Below are 18,766 nucleotides of genomic sequence, written 5' to 3'. Positions count from 1 at the left end.
ATAAAGGGATGGACATGGTCAGCAACAATACTCAGGTAGGCTGTGGCGTTGACACGATGCTCAATTGGTACTAAGGGGCCCAAAGTGTGCCAAGAAAATATCCCCCACACGATTACACCACCACCACCAGCCTGAACTGTTGATACAAGGCAGGATGGATCCATGCTTTCATGTTGTTGACGCCAAATTCTGACCCTACCATCCGAATGTCGCAGCAGAAATCGAGACTCATCAGACCAGGCAACGTTTTTCCAATCTTCTATTGTCCAATTTTGGTGAGCCTGTGCGAACTGTAGCCTCAGTTTCCTGTTCTTAGCTGACAGGAGTGGCACCCGGTGTGGTCTTCTGCTGCTGTAGCCCATCTGCCTCAAGGTTCGACGTGTTGTGCGTTCAGAGATGCTCTTCTGCATGCCTCGGTTGTAATGAGTGGTTATTTGAGTTACTGTTGCCTTTCTATCAGCTCGAACCAGTCTGGCCATTCTCCTCTGACCTCTGGCATCAACAAGGCATTTTCGCCCATAGAACTGCCGCTCACTGGATATTTTCTCTTTTTCGGACCATTCTCTGTAAACCCTAGAGATGGTTGTGCGTGAAAATCCCAGTAGATCAGCAGTTTCTGAAATACTCAGACCAGCCCGTCTGGCACCAACAACCATGCCACGTTCAAAGTCACTTAAATCACCTTTCTTCCCCATTCTGATGCTCGGTTTGAACTGCAGCAGATCGTCTTGACCATGTCTACATGCCTAAATGCATTGAGTTGCTGCCATGTGATTGGCTGATTAGAAATTTGCGTTAATGAGCAGTTGGACAGGTGTGCCTAATAAAGTGGCCGGTGAGTGTATGTCTATAGAGTGTGGACACCAGATGAACTGAAATCTGTGGCCAGTGACCTGCCAGACATTACCACACAGGGATGGGCTGCAGTCCTTGATGTGCTGCTTGAGATTGTATTTCCACACAGGCCAACTCTGAAAGAAATCAAATCTCATCTGATGTACAGCATGAAACTAAAATGGGGCAGAGTGCAAGGACGCTGGCCAGAAGAGGATGACTGTTATAACTGGGCAGACAATGCTGAGCATCATGTGGAGGGAATCTGTGGCAGAGTTACAGCCAATTTCACAGCCACCATGATATAGGGGACAATAAAAGACTGCAAACAGCAGTCTGGAGAGACTGTGGCTGACTTTTTAGTCAGATTGACAAAAGTTTTCAGAGAAAACTTGCAGTCTAGCACCACCGGCACCAACGAATGAAGAACATAAAAAAGACTTCCCATATGAACAGCAGCTCAAGAATGGTTTCCTGGATGGCATGGATGAGGAAATCAGCCGCAAGATATATAAATACTATGTGGGCTGGGACAGAGGACACATGGTAGTCGTTCCAGACCATGCCGTCATCCATGTTGAAAAGAATATGAAACTCTCAGAGAAACAAGCATAATGAGCCAAAGCTCGGCTGACTGATAAGCTTCAAATAGCACAGCTGGAACGGTTCCAGACTCAGCAGAGCCCCAACAGGGGCAGAGCGAGAAGCAGAGCACAGTGGCCCCCCTCGGAGCAGAGGTCGAGCTCTGAGTAGAGGACTCCGCAATGCAGGCCCTCGAGACGAGGGATGTTGGAACTGTTGGGCTTCTGACCATTGGGCAAAAGATTGTACAGAACCAAGAAAGAGACGGAGACCCAGTGGGCGCACATGCAGTGTGTACACCAAAGATGACATGTGACTGGCAGCAGGGACAGGGAAGATTCCCAAGTCCAGTGAATGCACCCTAATATCTCTCTCTCTCTCTCTCTCTCTCTCTCTCTCTCTCTCTCTCTCTCTCTCTCTCTCTCTCTCTCTCTCTCTCTCTCTCTCTCTCTCTCTCTCTCTCTCTCTCTCTCTCTCTCTCTCTCTCTCTCTCTCTCACACACACACACACACACACAAACACACACAAAGTGCATTCAACAATGCAAAAATGAGTAGGTTTGAGCTTTTACCTGAAATGGTCCTAGAAGTGGTAAAGAAAAAAAAATTCTTAACGTTTCTAGTTCTCTCCGAAGCTAAAGTTTCAGTAATAAAACAAAATGAGTTTCAAACTCCCACTAAATTGAGTGGTAGCTATGTTTAACAAGGTAGGAGCTCAGGTGCTGCAGTGAGAGAGTTATATACCTCATCACTGTCACCTGTGACAGTAGACGGTGACTGAATAAAACACTCTTTCCTCTTTTCCAAATGTTGTGTTGTAATCTATTAGCCGGAGATCTGATGTGTACGTTGGGCTTAACATTGCATTGCAGAGGAAGTCACTAGAGTATCAAACATCAGGTCAATATGTACAATTAGGGCATAGTACGCCACTGTACATATGTCCATGGGCTCTGCCGCCATCAGGGCCGAGATCAATAACCTCTGATTTGCTTAAAATAGCGCACACTCACATGTCACCACAGCACACGTTCATGCAAGAACCTGATTTGCATGTCACAGCCAAGGTAAGTGAAGGAACTGATAAAGAGTTTGACAACGTCTGGTGCAAGCAAGGGAAAGACAGTCATCTAATGACTAGTGACCGGACGTATTGGAATGATGACGTGTGTGAATTAACGGGTTGTGCCGACCACTGCTGTAGCCAAACTCCACTGGGAGAATAACTCAACACCTCATGTGCCTTTAGCCAAAACATGTGACATCCAGGTGAAGGACGTAGTAGTGGATGATCATGACATCATTGGAAGTGCATGCCTCCCAGGTCATTAAATGTGAGGCTGACACTACCAATAATGACCAGGCGTCACAAAGAAATACTCGAACAAACGCAGCCGCAAAATCTGCAGGACAACAGAAAAACGTATTGCAGATGCCACAACTGACTGAGCCTCCTGTTGCCTCTCTGTTGGAGCTAGCAAAGGCACCCACCCGTGCTGGCAAGAGAGAGGTCATCCTGGAAAAAAAGCTGGGTTCACATATGGCATAACATACGGCAGTCTGAGGACGGACATCCTTGCCTGCCTAAGTTTTTGTTTCCATTTCATGCAAAATTTGGCACATGGGAAGCCCATGTGCCTAAAGGGAGTTGGGTGGTGGTGGACGCAGAACACAAACATTGGTTTACAAGAAGCTTCACAAAGTATTCCCAAAATGTACGTTCAAAATGTTTAATTTGTTTGAAAAAAATGTTGCAAGAGCACAAACCATACAAGCCTCGAGCCAGCCTCCCCCTGACCAACCACTTGATCACTTGCAGATGGATTTCACTGAACTAACACCATGTGTGTTTTTTTATTGTGACTACGTGTACTATTTTATCTTGTACTGTAAAGCACCTTGTAACATGGTTGTGAAGGGCGCTGTATAAAGTTTATTATTGTTATCACATACCAAGGTCAACTTATATTTTAAGTCATTCAGAATGCTCTGCTTACATTTCTTCCTCATACATGCAGGCATACATCAGTGAATCCACACTTATCATAAGAGATAGAGTACACAGCAAAATACTGTGTCAAACAACAATAGCAAGATGCTCTTTGTTTGTAAATCGTGTTGTATTTTTCCTATTTTTGCTGTCCCTTGTCTATACTTCATAATTCTGATTGGTTAGTTTAGTTTCAGTGAAATGCATGGCTGGATTACGGACAAGCCAGGCGAGTGCCCCGGACGACGAGGGGGCCCCAAAAGGTCAGGGGTATTGTGTTCGCGTATAGTAGGGATCCCCAATCATACCCTACAAGGGACGTTTGTTCCAACCCTGCGTCGAGATGCAGGGCCCAAGCTAGTCTCTATTGATGCGGGGCCCCAAGCTACGAAGTCTCTATTGATGCGGGGCCCCAAACTACAGTCTCTACTGGTTTGACTACCATGTTGGGGATTTGCATTAGTTTTACATTTAACAACGTTTAGTATTGTTTGCGTAGCCTATCTGACGGGGCGTGGGGGGGGCAATGGATGTGCGCGCCTCGGGGCCCCCTGGTGGGTTAATCCGGCCGTGGTGAAAAAATTGCCATGGTGTGCAAAAATTGCCAGACATCACTTGTAGTGTGACTAATGATTTAAATGGCTTTACCAAATTATAGAATAAAAGGTACTGTACCATGGTCTTGGTCTGGCGCCTCCAGGTTGTATCCATACCCCAGCAGGGTTCTGACTGCCTCCCTCAAACTGTCTTTATTGGACTTCTTGGTTCTCTCATCCAGAAGTGCATAAGGAACCAGACGAGGATTACGGCGATTCTTCACATCCTAGGGGAGGAGAGAGCCCATCTTTAAAAGTTAAAGTATTCCATAACATTAGTGTTAACAGCACAGTCTGTAAGCTTGACAGTGAGTGTGCAGACTTTATGTAGTCTATGATATTTCTTCCTTGACGTTTTAAAAACGATAATCTTCACCAGCTGGCCATCATTACAATGGCTAGCCCTCACATATTACCTGGACGGATGGGGGGGGGGACGGATCTGTAACAGCAATGGTAAGAAAGATCATTACATTGCATCAGACAATGGAATCTACTGATGGTTAATAATGCCTGGCTATTATTGACCCGTCTCAGAAAACAGTGAAATAGACTTAATTCTAGAATGACCGTGATTTTACTCCTATCTAAAATGACCATGGGCAGTCAAAATGACCGCCGGTTTTTAAATTCTATCTTTTGTCAAGATAAACACCCAATTGAGATATTAATGCATTACATATGTTGGTATGTCTGTTACGAAACTAACTGGCATTAAACTTAACATCTTAACAACTATAATACTATTGTCAAACAATATAAACTTTAAAGAGACATGGTCGAACTTGAATAGCAAAATTGAAAAAGTGACAATATTACCTAAAAAACAAAATGGAAAACACATAGGTATTGCTAATCTAACAAACGTAACAAGGCCTATAAAACGTCAAATGTAAAATAAGAACTGAAAATACATATTGAAACGGTCCCAAACAACGACCGGAACTTAAAAACTACAAGAACGACCATGGCGCCACGGTTTTTAAACTCCATATTGTGTCAAGATAAATACCCAGTTGAGATATTAATGCATTACATATGTTAGTGTGTCTGTTATGAAAGTAATTGACACCAAAATTAACATTTTTAAAAATTGAATACTATTTTCAAACAATTTAAAATGGCCGCTGTCCAACGCCTGTAAATATTGCAACACCTTGGTGGTAGTCATGGTGTGTCTGTGACAGCGTCTGTAACCAGACATGTTGGCAATAATCAAAAATCAAGTTTAGACTATTTGTCTGCACTGGAGAACGCTTGTGTTTTTCTTGGACAGAGCAATGAACTTCATGAAGGAAATGACGCGACAACACATGTCCTAAATCAGGGGTGTCAAACTCCAGGCCTCGAGGGCCGCAGTGTCTGCAGGCATTTGTTGCAACCATGCACTACACCTGATTAAACTAGTTCCTTTCCCTCCTTGATCCAGGAGGTGAGCTAATTAGTTAAATCAGGTGGTGTAGTGCACGGTTGCAACAAATACCTGCAGACACTGTGGCCCTCGAGGCCTGGAGTTTGACACCCCTGTCCTAAATACTGACATGACGCACACCATCACACGCAAATTGCAAGCGGTCATTTTGACTGCTTATGGTTGTTTTAGTTAGATCTTATCATAACATTTTTGCGATTGATCTAAAACTCATTTAAATGCAAATATATGCAATTTTAGGAGAATTCAGGGAGCAGCAGGTCTGTATCTCCCCCCCCCCCCACAAAGTTGTTAAACTTTGAAATCCAAACATGGTCATAATGACCATCTTTGTTCTACTAAGCGTCACTTTGTATGACAACACTTTGCACTGAACAGTAAACTGCACTGTGTTGATGAAAAGAACCCTCAAAACCAGGTACTGATTCTGGTTTGGGATTATTAGATGACAATCCCACATTGTGCGTGTGTGGCAAATCTTCATCACAGCAGTGTTCTGCAGCACAGATACTTGGACACAGATGCTAGGTGAGGATGCACCCGCCTGTTTATTAGACTGGATAAAAACACCAGACACAAACACCAAAACCTTTGTTGGGGTGCAGCCACATTTTAACATGTCTCAAACCAACTACACCGAGCCAAGACAGGTGAACTCACACCCTACTCATAAAAACCTGCCCTCCGGGTACATTAAAGATCTACTACTACTACAGTGTGATATTAATACATCTACGACTACTACATAATGATATTAGTATATCTACTACTACTACTACAGAATGATATTATTATATCTACTACTACAGAGTGATATTAATACATCTACTACTACTACTAAAGAGTGATAGTAATAAATCTACTACTACTACAGAATGATATTAGTATATCTACTACTACTACAGTGTGACATTATACTACATCTATTACTACTACTAAGTGATATTAATACATCTACTACTACTATAGAATGATATTAATACGCCTTCTGCTACTACAGAGTGATATTAATATATCTACTACTACTACAGAACGATATTAGTATATCTACTACTAATACAGTGTGACATTAATACATCTACTACTACTACAGAATGATATTAGTATATCTACTACTACTACAGTGTGACATTAATACATCTATTACTACTATAGAATGATATTAATACATCTACTACTACTACAGATTGATATTAATACATTACTACTACTACAGATATTAATACATCTACTACTACTACTACAGAATGATATTAGTATATCTACTACTACTACAGAGTGATATTAATACATCTACTACTACTACAGAATGATATTAGTCTATCTACTACTACTACAGAGTCTACAACCACTTTTGACTGCTCCCGCTAGGGGGCGCCACAGCGGATCATCCGTTTCCATTTCTTCCTGTCTTCTGCGTCTTCCTCTGTCACACCAGCCACCTGCATGTCCTCCCTCACCACATCCATAAACCTCCTCTTTGGCCTTCCTCTTCTCCTCTTCCCTGGCAGCTCCATATTCAGCATCCTTCTCCCAATATACCCAGCATCTCTCCTCCACACATGTCCAAACCATCTCAACCTTGCCTCTCTTGCTTTGTCTCCAAACCGTCCAACCTGACCTGTCCCTCTAATATAATCTTTCCTAATCCTGTCCTTCTTCATCACTCCCAGTGAAAATCTCAGCATCTTCAACTCTGCCACCTCCAGCTCCGCCTCCTGTCTTTTCGTCAGTGCCACTGTCTCCAAACCATATAATTTAGCTGGTCTCACAACCATCTTGTAAACTTTCCCTTTAAGTCTTGCTGGTACCCTTCTGTCACACATCACTCCTGACACACTTCTCCACCCACTCCACCCTGCCTGCACTCTCTTTTTCACCTCTCTACTGCACTCCCCGTTACTTTGGACAGTTGACCCCAAGTATTTAAACTCAAATGCCTTTGTCACCTCCACTCCTTGCATCCTTACCATTCCACTGTCCTCCCTCTCATTCATGCATAGGTATTCCGTCTTGCTCCTACTGACTTTCATTCCTCTTCTCTCCAGTGCATACCTCCACCTCTCCAGGCTCTCCTCAACCTGCACCCTACTCTCACTACATATCACAATGTCATCCGCGAACATCATCGTCCATGGAGACTCCTGCCTAATCTTGTCCGTCAACCTGTCCATCACCATTGCAAACAAGAAAGGGCTCAGAGCCAATCCTTGATGTAATCCCACCTCCACCTTGAACCCATCTGTCATTCCAACCACACACCTCACCATTGTCACACTTCCCTCATACGTATCCTGCACCACTCCTACATACTTCTCTGCAACTCCTGACTTCCTCATACAATACCACACCTCCTCTCTCGGCACTCTGTGATAAGCTTTCTCTAAATCTACAAAGACACAATGCAACTCTTTCTGGCCTTCTCTATACTTCTCCATCAACACACTCAAAGCAAACATCACATCTGTGGTGCTCTTTCCTGGCATAAATCCATACTGCTGCTGCTGATCATCACCTCTCCTCTTAACCTAGCTTCTATTACTCTTTCCCATATCTTCATGCTGTGGCTGATCAACTTTATACCGCTGAGGTTTACTACTACTACAGAGTGATATTAATAAATTTACTACTACTACAGAATGATATTATTATATCTACTACTACTACTACTACTACAGAATGATATTAGTATATCTACTACTACTACAGTGTGACATTTATACATCTACCTAATGATCTACTACTACTACTACAGAAAGATATTAGATATACTAATATTCTACTACAGAATGATATTAGTATATCTACTACTACTGCAGAGTGATATTAATACATCTACTACTACTGCTACAGAATGATATTAATACATCTACTACTACTACAGAGTGATATTAATATATCTACTACTACTACAGAATGATATTAATATATCTACTACCACTACAGAGTGATATTAATACGTCTACTACTACTACAGAATGATATTAGTATATATACTACTGCTACAGAATGATATTAGTATATCTACTACTACTACCTAATGATATTAGTAGATCTACTATTACTACTACAGAGTGATATTAATACATCTACTACTAATACAGAATTATATTAGTATATATACTACTACTACATAGTGATATTAATACATCTACTACTACAGAATGATATTAATACATCTACTACTACTACAGAGTGATAATAATATATCTACTACTACTACAGAGTGATATTAGTATATCTACTACTACTACAGTGATATTAATACAATTCTACTACGACAGAATTATATTAATATATCTACTACTACTACAGAATGATATTAATATATCTACTACTACTCAGAGTTATATTAATACATCACCATTCATGAAAAATACTAAATATTTCCAACTTTGTAAAGATTTGCCAACATTTTCATGTCAAATTGGACTTGTAATTTCCTATAAATTACTGACGGTCACGCCTGGCTGTCCTGGCAACTTAGTTTTTCCACTAAGGTTGGGGCTGTGAGTACAAATAGTACAAGAGAGACAGAATGAAGAGCAAAAATTACAAAAATGCAGCACTCTTGAAAGCATTCATGAAGTCAGAGTGAAGATGTATCAGCGCTAAACTCTTTACCAGCCTTTTGTAAAGACAAAATACATTTATTCATTTAACAGTAAAACAGCAAGCCACAAAAAACGGTAATATCAGAAAGTCCTGGCTGAAACCGTACCCATTCTGCCCTCTTCACCCCAACTTGTCATGTGGAAGTCCTTTGCTGTGCTGTGGTCAAACCATCTAAACTACTGCTGTTTTGTCATGCCCACTGCAGGGCTCTCTGGGGGGGACATAAGGTGTGGAGGGCAACACCTATTTCCCTCAGACCCACCTGCAGCTGTGCAAGTACCCCGCCACTAGTGGGCCTCATCAGTGAAACGACAAGACACACCACCCCTGCTGGCTGCCTTCTCACTACCATACACAGATCAGCCGGAGGCAACACAGGGATTTAAACTGCTAACCTCGGTGTTGTGTGTGTGTGTGTGTGTGTGTGTGTGTGTGTGTGTGTGTGTGTGTGTGTGTGTGTGTATATATATATATATAGTATATGTGTGTTTGTATATATGTGTGTGTGTGTGTGTGTATGTATGTAGATATGTATATTTCATTACATTACAGTCATTTAGCCGACACTTTTATCCAAAGCGACTTACAACAAGTGCATCATTTAACGTAGGAAATCAGGAGAACTACTAGTCATCAGAGGTCATAAGTGCATCTAAACAAGCATCTAAGAGCAAAACCAGTGCTAAAGTAAAAGTGCAAGAAAGAGATATCTTTTTTTAAATGAGTGAATGCAATAAGTGCTAAGAACAAGTAAAGAGGTGAGTTTTCAACCTGCGCCGAAAGATGGGCAGCGACTCCGCTGTCCTGACATCAGTGGGGAGTTCATTCCACCACTGTGGGGCCAGGACAGAAAAGACCCGTGACCGGGTCGATCGGCAGCAGGGGCCTCTGAGCGACGGGGCAACCAGGCATCCCGAGGTAGCAGAGCGAAGTGGTCGGGCGGGGGTGTAGGGCTTGACCATGGCCTGGAGATAGGAAGGAGCTGTTCCTTTCACTGCCCTGTAGGCTAGCACCAGAGTCTTATACTGGATGCAAGCAGCTACTGGGAGCCAGTGTAGGGACATGACAAGGGAAGTTGTGTGAGAGAACTTAAGGCGGTTGAACACCAGACGAGCCGCAGCTTTCTGAACAAGCTCCAGAGGTCTGATGGCTGACACCGGGGCGCCAGCAAGGAGTGAGTTGCTGTAGTCCAGCCGGGAGATGACCAGAGCCTGGATGAGCACCTGTGCCGTCTCGTCGGTGAGGAATGATCGAATCCTCCTGATGTTATAGAGGAGAAATCTGCAGGAGCGAGCAACCGATGCAACGTTTGCAGCAAATGACAGTTGGTCGTCCAGGATCACACCCAGATTCCTCGCAGTCCGAGTTGGCATCACCACGGTTTTGTCAATGGTGATTGCCAGGTCTCGGTGTGGGCAACCTTTTCCCGGGAGGAACATCAGCTCTGTCTTGTCCAGATTGAGTTTCAGGTGGTGTGTCGCCATCCAATCCGAGATGTCAGTCAAGCACGCAGCAATGCATGTCTATACTTGTGTGTCCGAGGGAGGAAAGGACAAGATCAGCTGGGTGTCATCGGCATAACAATGGTAAGAGAAGTCATGCGAGTGAATAACAGAACCCAGGGATGTCGTGTACAGGGAGAAAAGGAGAAGACCCAGAACCGAACCCTGTGGAACACGTGTAGTCAGTCTGCAAGGCTCCGACACAGATCCCCTCCATGTTACCTGGTAGGAGCGACCCGTCAGGTAGGATGCAAACATTGAGAGGGCAGAAGCTGTGACACCCAGCACCACGAGGGTAGAGAGGAGGATCTGGTGGTTCACTGTGTCGAACACAGCTGACAGGTCCAGGAGTATCAGGACAGAGGAGAGAGAATTTGCTCTCGCAGAGTGCAGTGATTCTGTCACTGCAAGGAGGGCCATCTCTGTCGAGTGACCCACCTTGAACCCAGACTGGTTGGGGTCCAGGAGGTTGTTCTGGTGGAGGTACAAAGAAAGTTGGTTAAAGACAGCACGTTCGAAAGTTTTGCATAGAAAGGGTAGAAGGGAAACTGCTCTGTAGTTTTTGATGTCAGAGGGGTTAAGTGATGGTTTCTTGAGAAGGGGGGTGACTCTAGCAGTCTTGAAGGCAGATGGAAAGCATCCTGCCTGGAGGGAGGTGTTGATCGGGTGGGTTAGAAAGGGAAGGAGTTCAGGTGCTATAGACTGAAGAAGATGGGAGGGGACCGGGTCAAGGGAGCATGTGGTGGGGCGACTGGATGTGATGAGGTTTAGAACCTCGTCGGGGGAGAGAGGAGCGAGGTGGGATAGGGTGGGATGTGGAGAGGTGAGGGAGGGTGCAGAGGGTGGGATAGTGCAAGCAGCACTAACTGGGTGGTGAGAAAAGGAGGATCTGATATCGTTTACCTTCTTGTCAAAGAAGATAGCGAAGTCATCAGGGAGAAGGGAGGAAGTAAGAGGAGGAGGTGGGGGTAGAAGACGTGTAGAGAAGGTTTCAAAGAGTGCATTAAGATTAGAGGCAGAGGATAGGATTTTAGAGCAATAGAAGGCAGCCTTAGCAGCAGAAAGGGAGGAGGACATAGTGGAAAGAAGAGATTGGATGTTGAGAAGGTCCTCTGGGAGTTTGTCTCTTCTCCATTTGCGCTCTGCCACTCTCAGGCTCCGTCTGTCATTATGTACTGAGTCGGTCAGCCAAGGGGCAGGTGGAGTTGGGCGTGCAGGCCTGGAGGTGAGGGGACAGAGATTGTCCAGAGAAGAGGAGAACGAAGATCAGTAGCAGTGTCAGGGGGTAGGAGAGAGAAAGATGCAGGTGTAGGGAGGATAGCGGTAACAGAGGAAGAAAGATCAGTGGCGGAGGGAGAGCGGAGGTGTCTACGGGTGGAAACCATGTGGGTAGGGGGAGGGGCTGAGGGGGGTGAAGAGAGGGAGAGAGAGTAGGACATGAAATAGTGGTCAGAGAGGAGTAACAGAGAGATTGAAAATAGGACAGTGTCTAGTAAAGATAAGATCCAGCTGGTTGCCGCCCTTGTGGGTAGGAGGTGAGGGTGAGAGGTGAAGGTCAAAGGGGGAGAGGAAAGAGAAGAGGCTCTAGCTTGTCAGTGTGGATGTTGAAGTCACCGAGAAGGATAAGTGCAGAGTCATCAACAGGGAAGTGCGAGACAAGTGTGTCAAGCTCCTCCAGAAACTCACCAAGGGGGCCTGGTGGGCGGTACACAACCACAATGGTGAGTTTGACTGGATAAGAGACAGTAACAGCATGAAATTCAAGAGAGGGCAGAGAAAATTGTGGAATGGAAACAAGAGAGTATTTCCATTTCAGGGAGATTAGCAGGACAGTACCACCACCTCGCCTCCCAGCTCTGGGAGTGTGAGAAAAAGAGTACACATCAGACAGCTGCGGGTGTGGTAGTGTTTTCTGGCATGATCCAGGTCTCAGTTAGAGCAAGAAAGTTAAGGGAGAGCAAGGATGCGTAGCCTGAGATAAACTCAGCTTTTGGCACCACAGACTGGCAATTCCAGAGCCGTCCCGTCACCACTTGCTCAACGTGAGTGGAGAGTGTGGGATAGATGAGATTGGTAGGGTCACAACACCTAGGAGTGACCTAACGTCTATGCCAACCCCGGGAAGAGGAAAGGACAGGAATGCAGAGGAAACACATAGTCTATACTAGGTACACAAAATACAGATGACTGACCGGATCTAAAAACAGCAGTCCTTGCTTGATGAAATCTTGGCTTGAAAAAGTCACGCTTGCCTTTGTTCACTCTAGCCTTCGTTGAACCTAGACCTGTTTGCCTGACACATGGAAGCTAATCCTTCCAAGTAGCAGCAGTGAGTTAAAGAACACTGATTGCTAATTGTTTGCTAGGAGCGCAGGCAAAACCCTGGCCACTTAACACCAAATTGGCCAAAGAGGTACACTGAAAATAGGCTTATTGCCCAGAAATTGGTCACTTATGTAAAACTCTATCAAATCTCACACAATACAAGTAAAACTGCAAACAGCAAGTTACCAAGGAATATATTTATAAGCTAAAAGGTTAACTACGTCAAAACAGCTAGGGCAACAAGAAACATTTAAGGACACACTAGGTGAAAAAACAGCTACAGCTAGAATAAGATCCCACTAGTTCCCACTAGGAACCAGCAGCAGATGTATAGAGAAAAGGACTAATACTCAAGCAGCTGGAATAAGACTAATAGCAACTTGTTAAGCAAGAAAGATGATACTTACTCTATTCTAGATGAGCCAGCAATTCAGAATCATGCCAGAAGTTAAAATGCACACTGGATTGAAACTGAACCAGGCCATATATATATATATATATATATATATATATATATATTCTGCTCCTCATTAGTCGAGCACACAACACCACTGACGGTTTCGGAGAAAAATGCTCTGTATATATGTATATATATATCAACACGGATACAGGAAAAAGATTTTAATGCATAGCAGTACAGGCCTGTTTCGTGCGTCTCGCACTCATCAGCTGCTAATTTTTTTCACAAAGAATCATACATTACATTACATTACATTACAGTCATTTAGCCAACACTTTTATCCAAACCGACTTACAATAAGTGCATTTAACGTAGGAAATCAAGAGAACTACTAGTAATCAGAGGTCATAAGTGCATCTAAACAAGCATCTAAGAGCAAAACCTGTGCTAAAGTAAAACCTTTTACTTATAATTACAGAGGAGATATTTTTTTCGGTGTCTACAACTGGTGGCCAGTTCGTTTCTATTATTCAAGGTGGACATATCAGGGCTGCAAATAATAAAATACTTTTCTGCCAAGCACAGGTCACATCTTTTACCCCTAACTGAATATGTACTACTCTTTGCAAGGATTTTCCATGAGACAGAATAGCTGATATTCTTGTCCACCAATGACAAAATGTGGCGGCTTTAGGCCGTTGCATTTTTCCCGGTAACAGCAAGGTAACAGCAAGATAACAGCAAAACAACAAGGTAACAGCAAATCTGATGTGCCCATGGGCAGCTTCAACGGGGCAGAGACCTGTGAGCTAGTGGGCTTGTACTTGTTGTCCCAACTACAGGTCCTAGACATCAACGTGGGGCTATATAGAGACAACGGGCTGGCAGTCTGCAACAAACCGGCAAGAGAAGTCGAGAGAATAAAAAAGAAAATGTGTGGTATATTTGCAAACAATGGACTAAAAATTACAATTCAGGCTAACAAAAAACAGATTGACTTCCTCCATCTGGAAAAATACCCCAGTGAGCATAAACAAAAGACTCTCATGTTTATCACCCAGCGAAGCCATCTTTAATGAAGCCCCCCCCCCCCATACCAGGAAGCCTTACAAACATATGGATATGATTTAAGACTGAAGTGCAATCCACCACCATCTCGCGACAGCCAGCAACAACAACAAAAAAACCGCAGCAGAAAGTGTAACATCACCTGGTATAAGCCTCCTACAGCGACACCGTGTGGCCTCTAATATTGGAAAACTATTTTTCAAGCTTTTGGATGAGTGCTTTACCCCAGACCACCAACTGAGGAAAATATTCAACAGGAACACAGTCAAAATGAGCTACAGCTGCAGGCCAAATGTTCAGCAGGTTATTTCATCCCACAACACAAGCATCATGACCAAGACACACACCCCCTCACCACAACCAAGCACCTCCAACTGCAACTGCCGTGTTAAGACATTGTGTCCTCTAGAAGGAAAATGCCAGATAGAGGGAGTCATCTACCAGGCATCGGTGACAAGAGAAGACAACTACAATGTGGACACTTACGTGGTATTAACAGAGAGGCCCTATGGAGTTGTCTTCTCTTGTCACCGCTGTAGGGATGGTGTGGACACTCATGTAGGATTAACAGAGAGGCCCTTTTAAAATGAGGTTTAACGCCCATATGAGTAGAGTAGTTCAGAAATGAGCATGCAAAAATGTAACGGCCTAAAGCCGCCACATTTGGTCATTGGTAGACAAGAATATCAGTTATTCTGTCTCATGGAAAATCCTTACAAAGAGTAGTGCATATTCAGTTAGGGGTAAAAGATGTGACCTGTGCTTGGCAGAAAAGTATTTTATTATTTGCAGACCTGATATGTCCACCTCGAATAATAGAAACAAATTGGCCACCAGTTGTAGACACCGAAAAAAATATCTCCTTTGTAACTATAAGTAAAACATCTTCATTATCCCCCCCCCCATTAGATGATACACATATGACATTTATCAGGTTTTTTAAATGTTTTTTTAAATATGCTATTTTAAATATGGATTTTTTTTAAATACCATATTTTAAATGTGTTTTTTTAAATATATTTTTTTAACTGCCCAACACCACCCCAATATATAATTCACATGTTACCCTGTGATATTTTTAATGTGCGCCATTTCAACAGCGCCCTGGCCTCTAAACGCTTTTCAAAACAAACCCCAGTCCCATTGGTTGTAATGTTTTCTACCCCTCCATTGGTTGCTGTGCATCATAAGTACCTACCCCACTGGCTGTTATAATCTGAATGTTTCCCCATATGATTCTTTGTGAAAACACATTGGCAGCTGATGAGTGTGAGACGCTTGAAACAAGCCTGTACTGCTATGCATTAACATCTTTTTTCCTGTATCCGTGTTGATATATATATATATATATGTGTGTGTGTGTGTGTGTGTGTGTGTGTGTTTGTATATATATATATATATATATATATATATATATATATATATATATATATATATATATATATATATATATATACAGATGCAGGACTATTCCGCTCCTCATTAGTTGAGCACTTCTATCAACACCATTGACGGTTTCAGAAAAAAAAAAACGCTCTCTCTCTATATATACATACATACATACATATGTGTGTGTGTGTGTGTGCATGTATGTATATAATGTAAAGGAGTGACTCATATCTTCGCCCACAGATGGCGATAGTGTTTTTCTACATGTTTCTGTTACGCTCTGCCGCAGTCGAGTGCGTTTGGTCCTCCGCAGCCACCATCTGCTAATGTCATTAATGACATTATGTTATTAATGACATTAGCAGCTGATGAGTGCTCGACACACAAAACAGGCTTGTATTGCTATGTATTAAAACTTTTTTCCTGCATCTGTATATTTACATACATATACATACATACATACATACATACATACATACATACATACATACATACATACATACATACATACATACATACATACATATCCACACACACACACACACACACACACACACATACGTATATATATATAAAATGCAGTGAGTCAAGTAAATTCTTTATGAGACAGTACAAGCCTGTTTCATGCCATAAGCTATGGCATGAAAGTGCCAGCATGGCATTTACAATACAAAGAATAATGCCAAATATGGCTCAAAGACTGAAACATGTTGTTATCAGCTATCAACTGAGAGGAGGATGCTGTTGAAGTTATGTGCCATCATGGACAATGTCTCCCTCCCACTCCATGATGCGCTGGTTGGGCACACTACAGAGCGCCACAGGAGGTCATTCCTGCCTGTGGCCATCACACTTTACAACTCCTCCCTCAGAGTGTCGACACTCGCATTTAATGGTCATGGGACTGGCCCTTCTGTGTTACCCTGTCAGGTTTTGTTTGTGCTGTTGTTGTGTGCTGTGGTAGTGCAGTATAGATAGGGTGTTATGTACACCATGCCTGTTGATATATTTTGTTCTTATTTCCATTTCTTATTTTATGTTTTATTTGTATTGGTTTCTGCTTTTCTTGTTTCTATTTGCTTTTATTTCCTTCTTACCTTGTATCTTGTTAGTTTTTAGTTTGTTCTTTACTAGAGTGTGAGTGTCTATAATAGAGCCCGATTTCCACTCGGGGATGAATAAAGTGTTCTGATTCTGATTGTGATTCTGATTCATCAACACATGTGTAAAGGCCTCAAACCAGCCAGCGGTCCCAGAGGGACACACACTAACCTGCTGGATGCCGTAAGTCCAACCCTGGCGTATACGGTCTCGTGCCCAGACGTTGTGTGCATTCTCAGCCAGCTTGTCCACCATGGCTTCCTGGGTGGAGGCCAGCTTGATGTGACTGATGTCCATGGGAGCAGGTTTATATCCACTGGACAGCTCATACCTGTGCAGCACAGAGGGTTAAAGATGACCAAAAACATTCTACTCAAAAGAGGATCCCAATAAATTCTGTCATTTCCTTTACCTGATCTTTATCAATTAATCTATCAGTTCTTTACCTTTCTTTACAATTCTTCTGTTTTTGTAATGTTCTCTTCCTTGATTAGATTTAGTTTAATTGGTTCAGGTGTGAATTTGATCAAGGTGACTTACGTAGGGGAAAGTTTCATTCTCTTAACCTTCTTCACAGCATGTTCATCAGCTAATCCAACATGGCAGCCCAAGGCCAGGAGAGTTCTGAGAGACACACATACACAAAGAACACAAATCACAACACACATGCAGAGAACACACCCGCGTGCACACAAACACACAAAGAAACATAGAAGGGTTGTTAGACGTGCTTTATGAAGGGATAAGTACTTCCTTGAGAATTGTGTGGCCCAGTTGCATTTGTCAGTAAGGACACAGCATTTACAGGATGGTTGATGGATGTGCCTGGGGAATATTTAAGTATAAGTATTAATATTTAAGTATCAAGTAGTTTAAGTAATGTTTAAATGACATCTGATCAAGTGGATTACATTGTTGTATTCCCACAAGCAAAAACAAATGGTCTTAAAACGCATTACTGGACAGGTAATTAGAGTCACGTCTAATAGGGATTGTCAGTGTAGTGAATTCAGGAGGCAGCTGGGTCGCTGCCACAGCCGGGTCGCTGCCACAGCCGAGATGTGAACCCGGGTCCCCCGCACCATGGGCGGCTACGTTAACCAGTTGACTAAAGGGTATGACCCGTTAGCCAAGGGCCAGCGAGTCTATTTATTCGTGGTCATTACACTACTCCCCTCATTTGGGAAGTGCATCCCTGTGCTTGACCATATCAGCTCCCTCACACCTCTGGGCGCACGCACTTCCGATGGCCTCATGGTCTCACCATCCCAATTCTGACACCAATGTAGCGAATTCAGGGGCAAGACGGGAACCACTGCAGCCAGGACGCGAACCCGTGTCTCCCGCACCACGGGCTACTACGTTAACCAGTCAACTAAAGGGTCTGACCCGTTAGCCAAGGGCCAGCAAGTCTAGTCCTCCGTGGTCATTATACTACCCCTCTCCTTCAGGAAGCACGTCTCCGCGCTTCAGCATATCAGCTCCCTCACGCCTCTGGAAAATGTAGGGTCCGACCCGTCAGACAAGGGTCAGCAAGTCTAGCCATTTGTGGTCGTTACATCAGCATTAAACATTTGGGTTAAACTGTAGAAAAGTGAAAAATAGCTTATTGTGTGACTAATTCTGACAAGACTCAGCCTAGCCAGCAACGTCCAAAAAAAGCCTCCTCTGCGTCTGGAGCTAGGACAACAAAAGCCTGGCTGCAATATTGCCCTGAAATACAAATCATCTCTCCAGTACCACATTTGAGATAGTCGATTATATAACTTAGCCAGCAGTAGAAGAACATTATCAATGTGTGACGCCATCATCTTCACCTTCAACTGACGACTTATTTACCATTTTTCTTTGCAAGTGACTTCACAGCCTAATTTTATTCTCAGTGTTGTTGCTGTCATTGATCCATTCACATGTCTTGTAACCAAACCAGCT

General features: G+C 43.3%; 1 protein-coding gene across 1 annotated transcript in view; it reads right to left on the bottom strand.

The window, feature by feature from the left end:
* The window catches only part of ryr2a (ryanodine receptor 2a (cardiac)), a 1,161,183-nt gene that overhangs the window by 936,405 nt on the left and 206,012 nt on the right, over positions 1–18,766 (bottom strand). The window contains 3 exon segments of the mRNA XM_056296806.1: positions 4,082–4,229; positions 17,006–17,165; positions 17,375–17,458. Coding sequence (XP_056152781.1) covers positions 4,082–4,229; positions 17,006–17,165; positions 17,375–17,458 — 392 coding nt within the window.

Source organism: Lampris incognitus, chromosome 17 (assembly GCF_029633865.1).
Source record: "Lampris incognitus isolate fLamInc1 chromosome 17, fLamInc1.hap2, whole genome shotgun sequence".
NCBI classification, from domain to species: domain Eukaryota; kingdom Metazoa; phylum Chordata; class Actinopteri; order Lampriformes; family Lampridae; genus Lampris; species Lampris incognitus.
The sequence above is the reverse complement of the archived record's forward strand: the minus strand, read 5'-3'. Positions and strand labels throughout refer to the sequence as shown.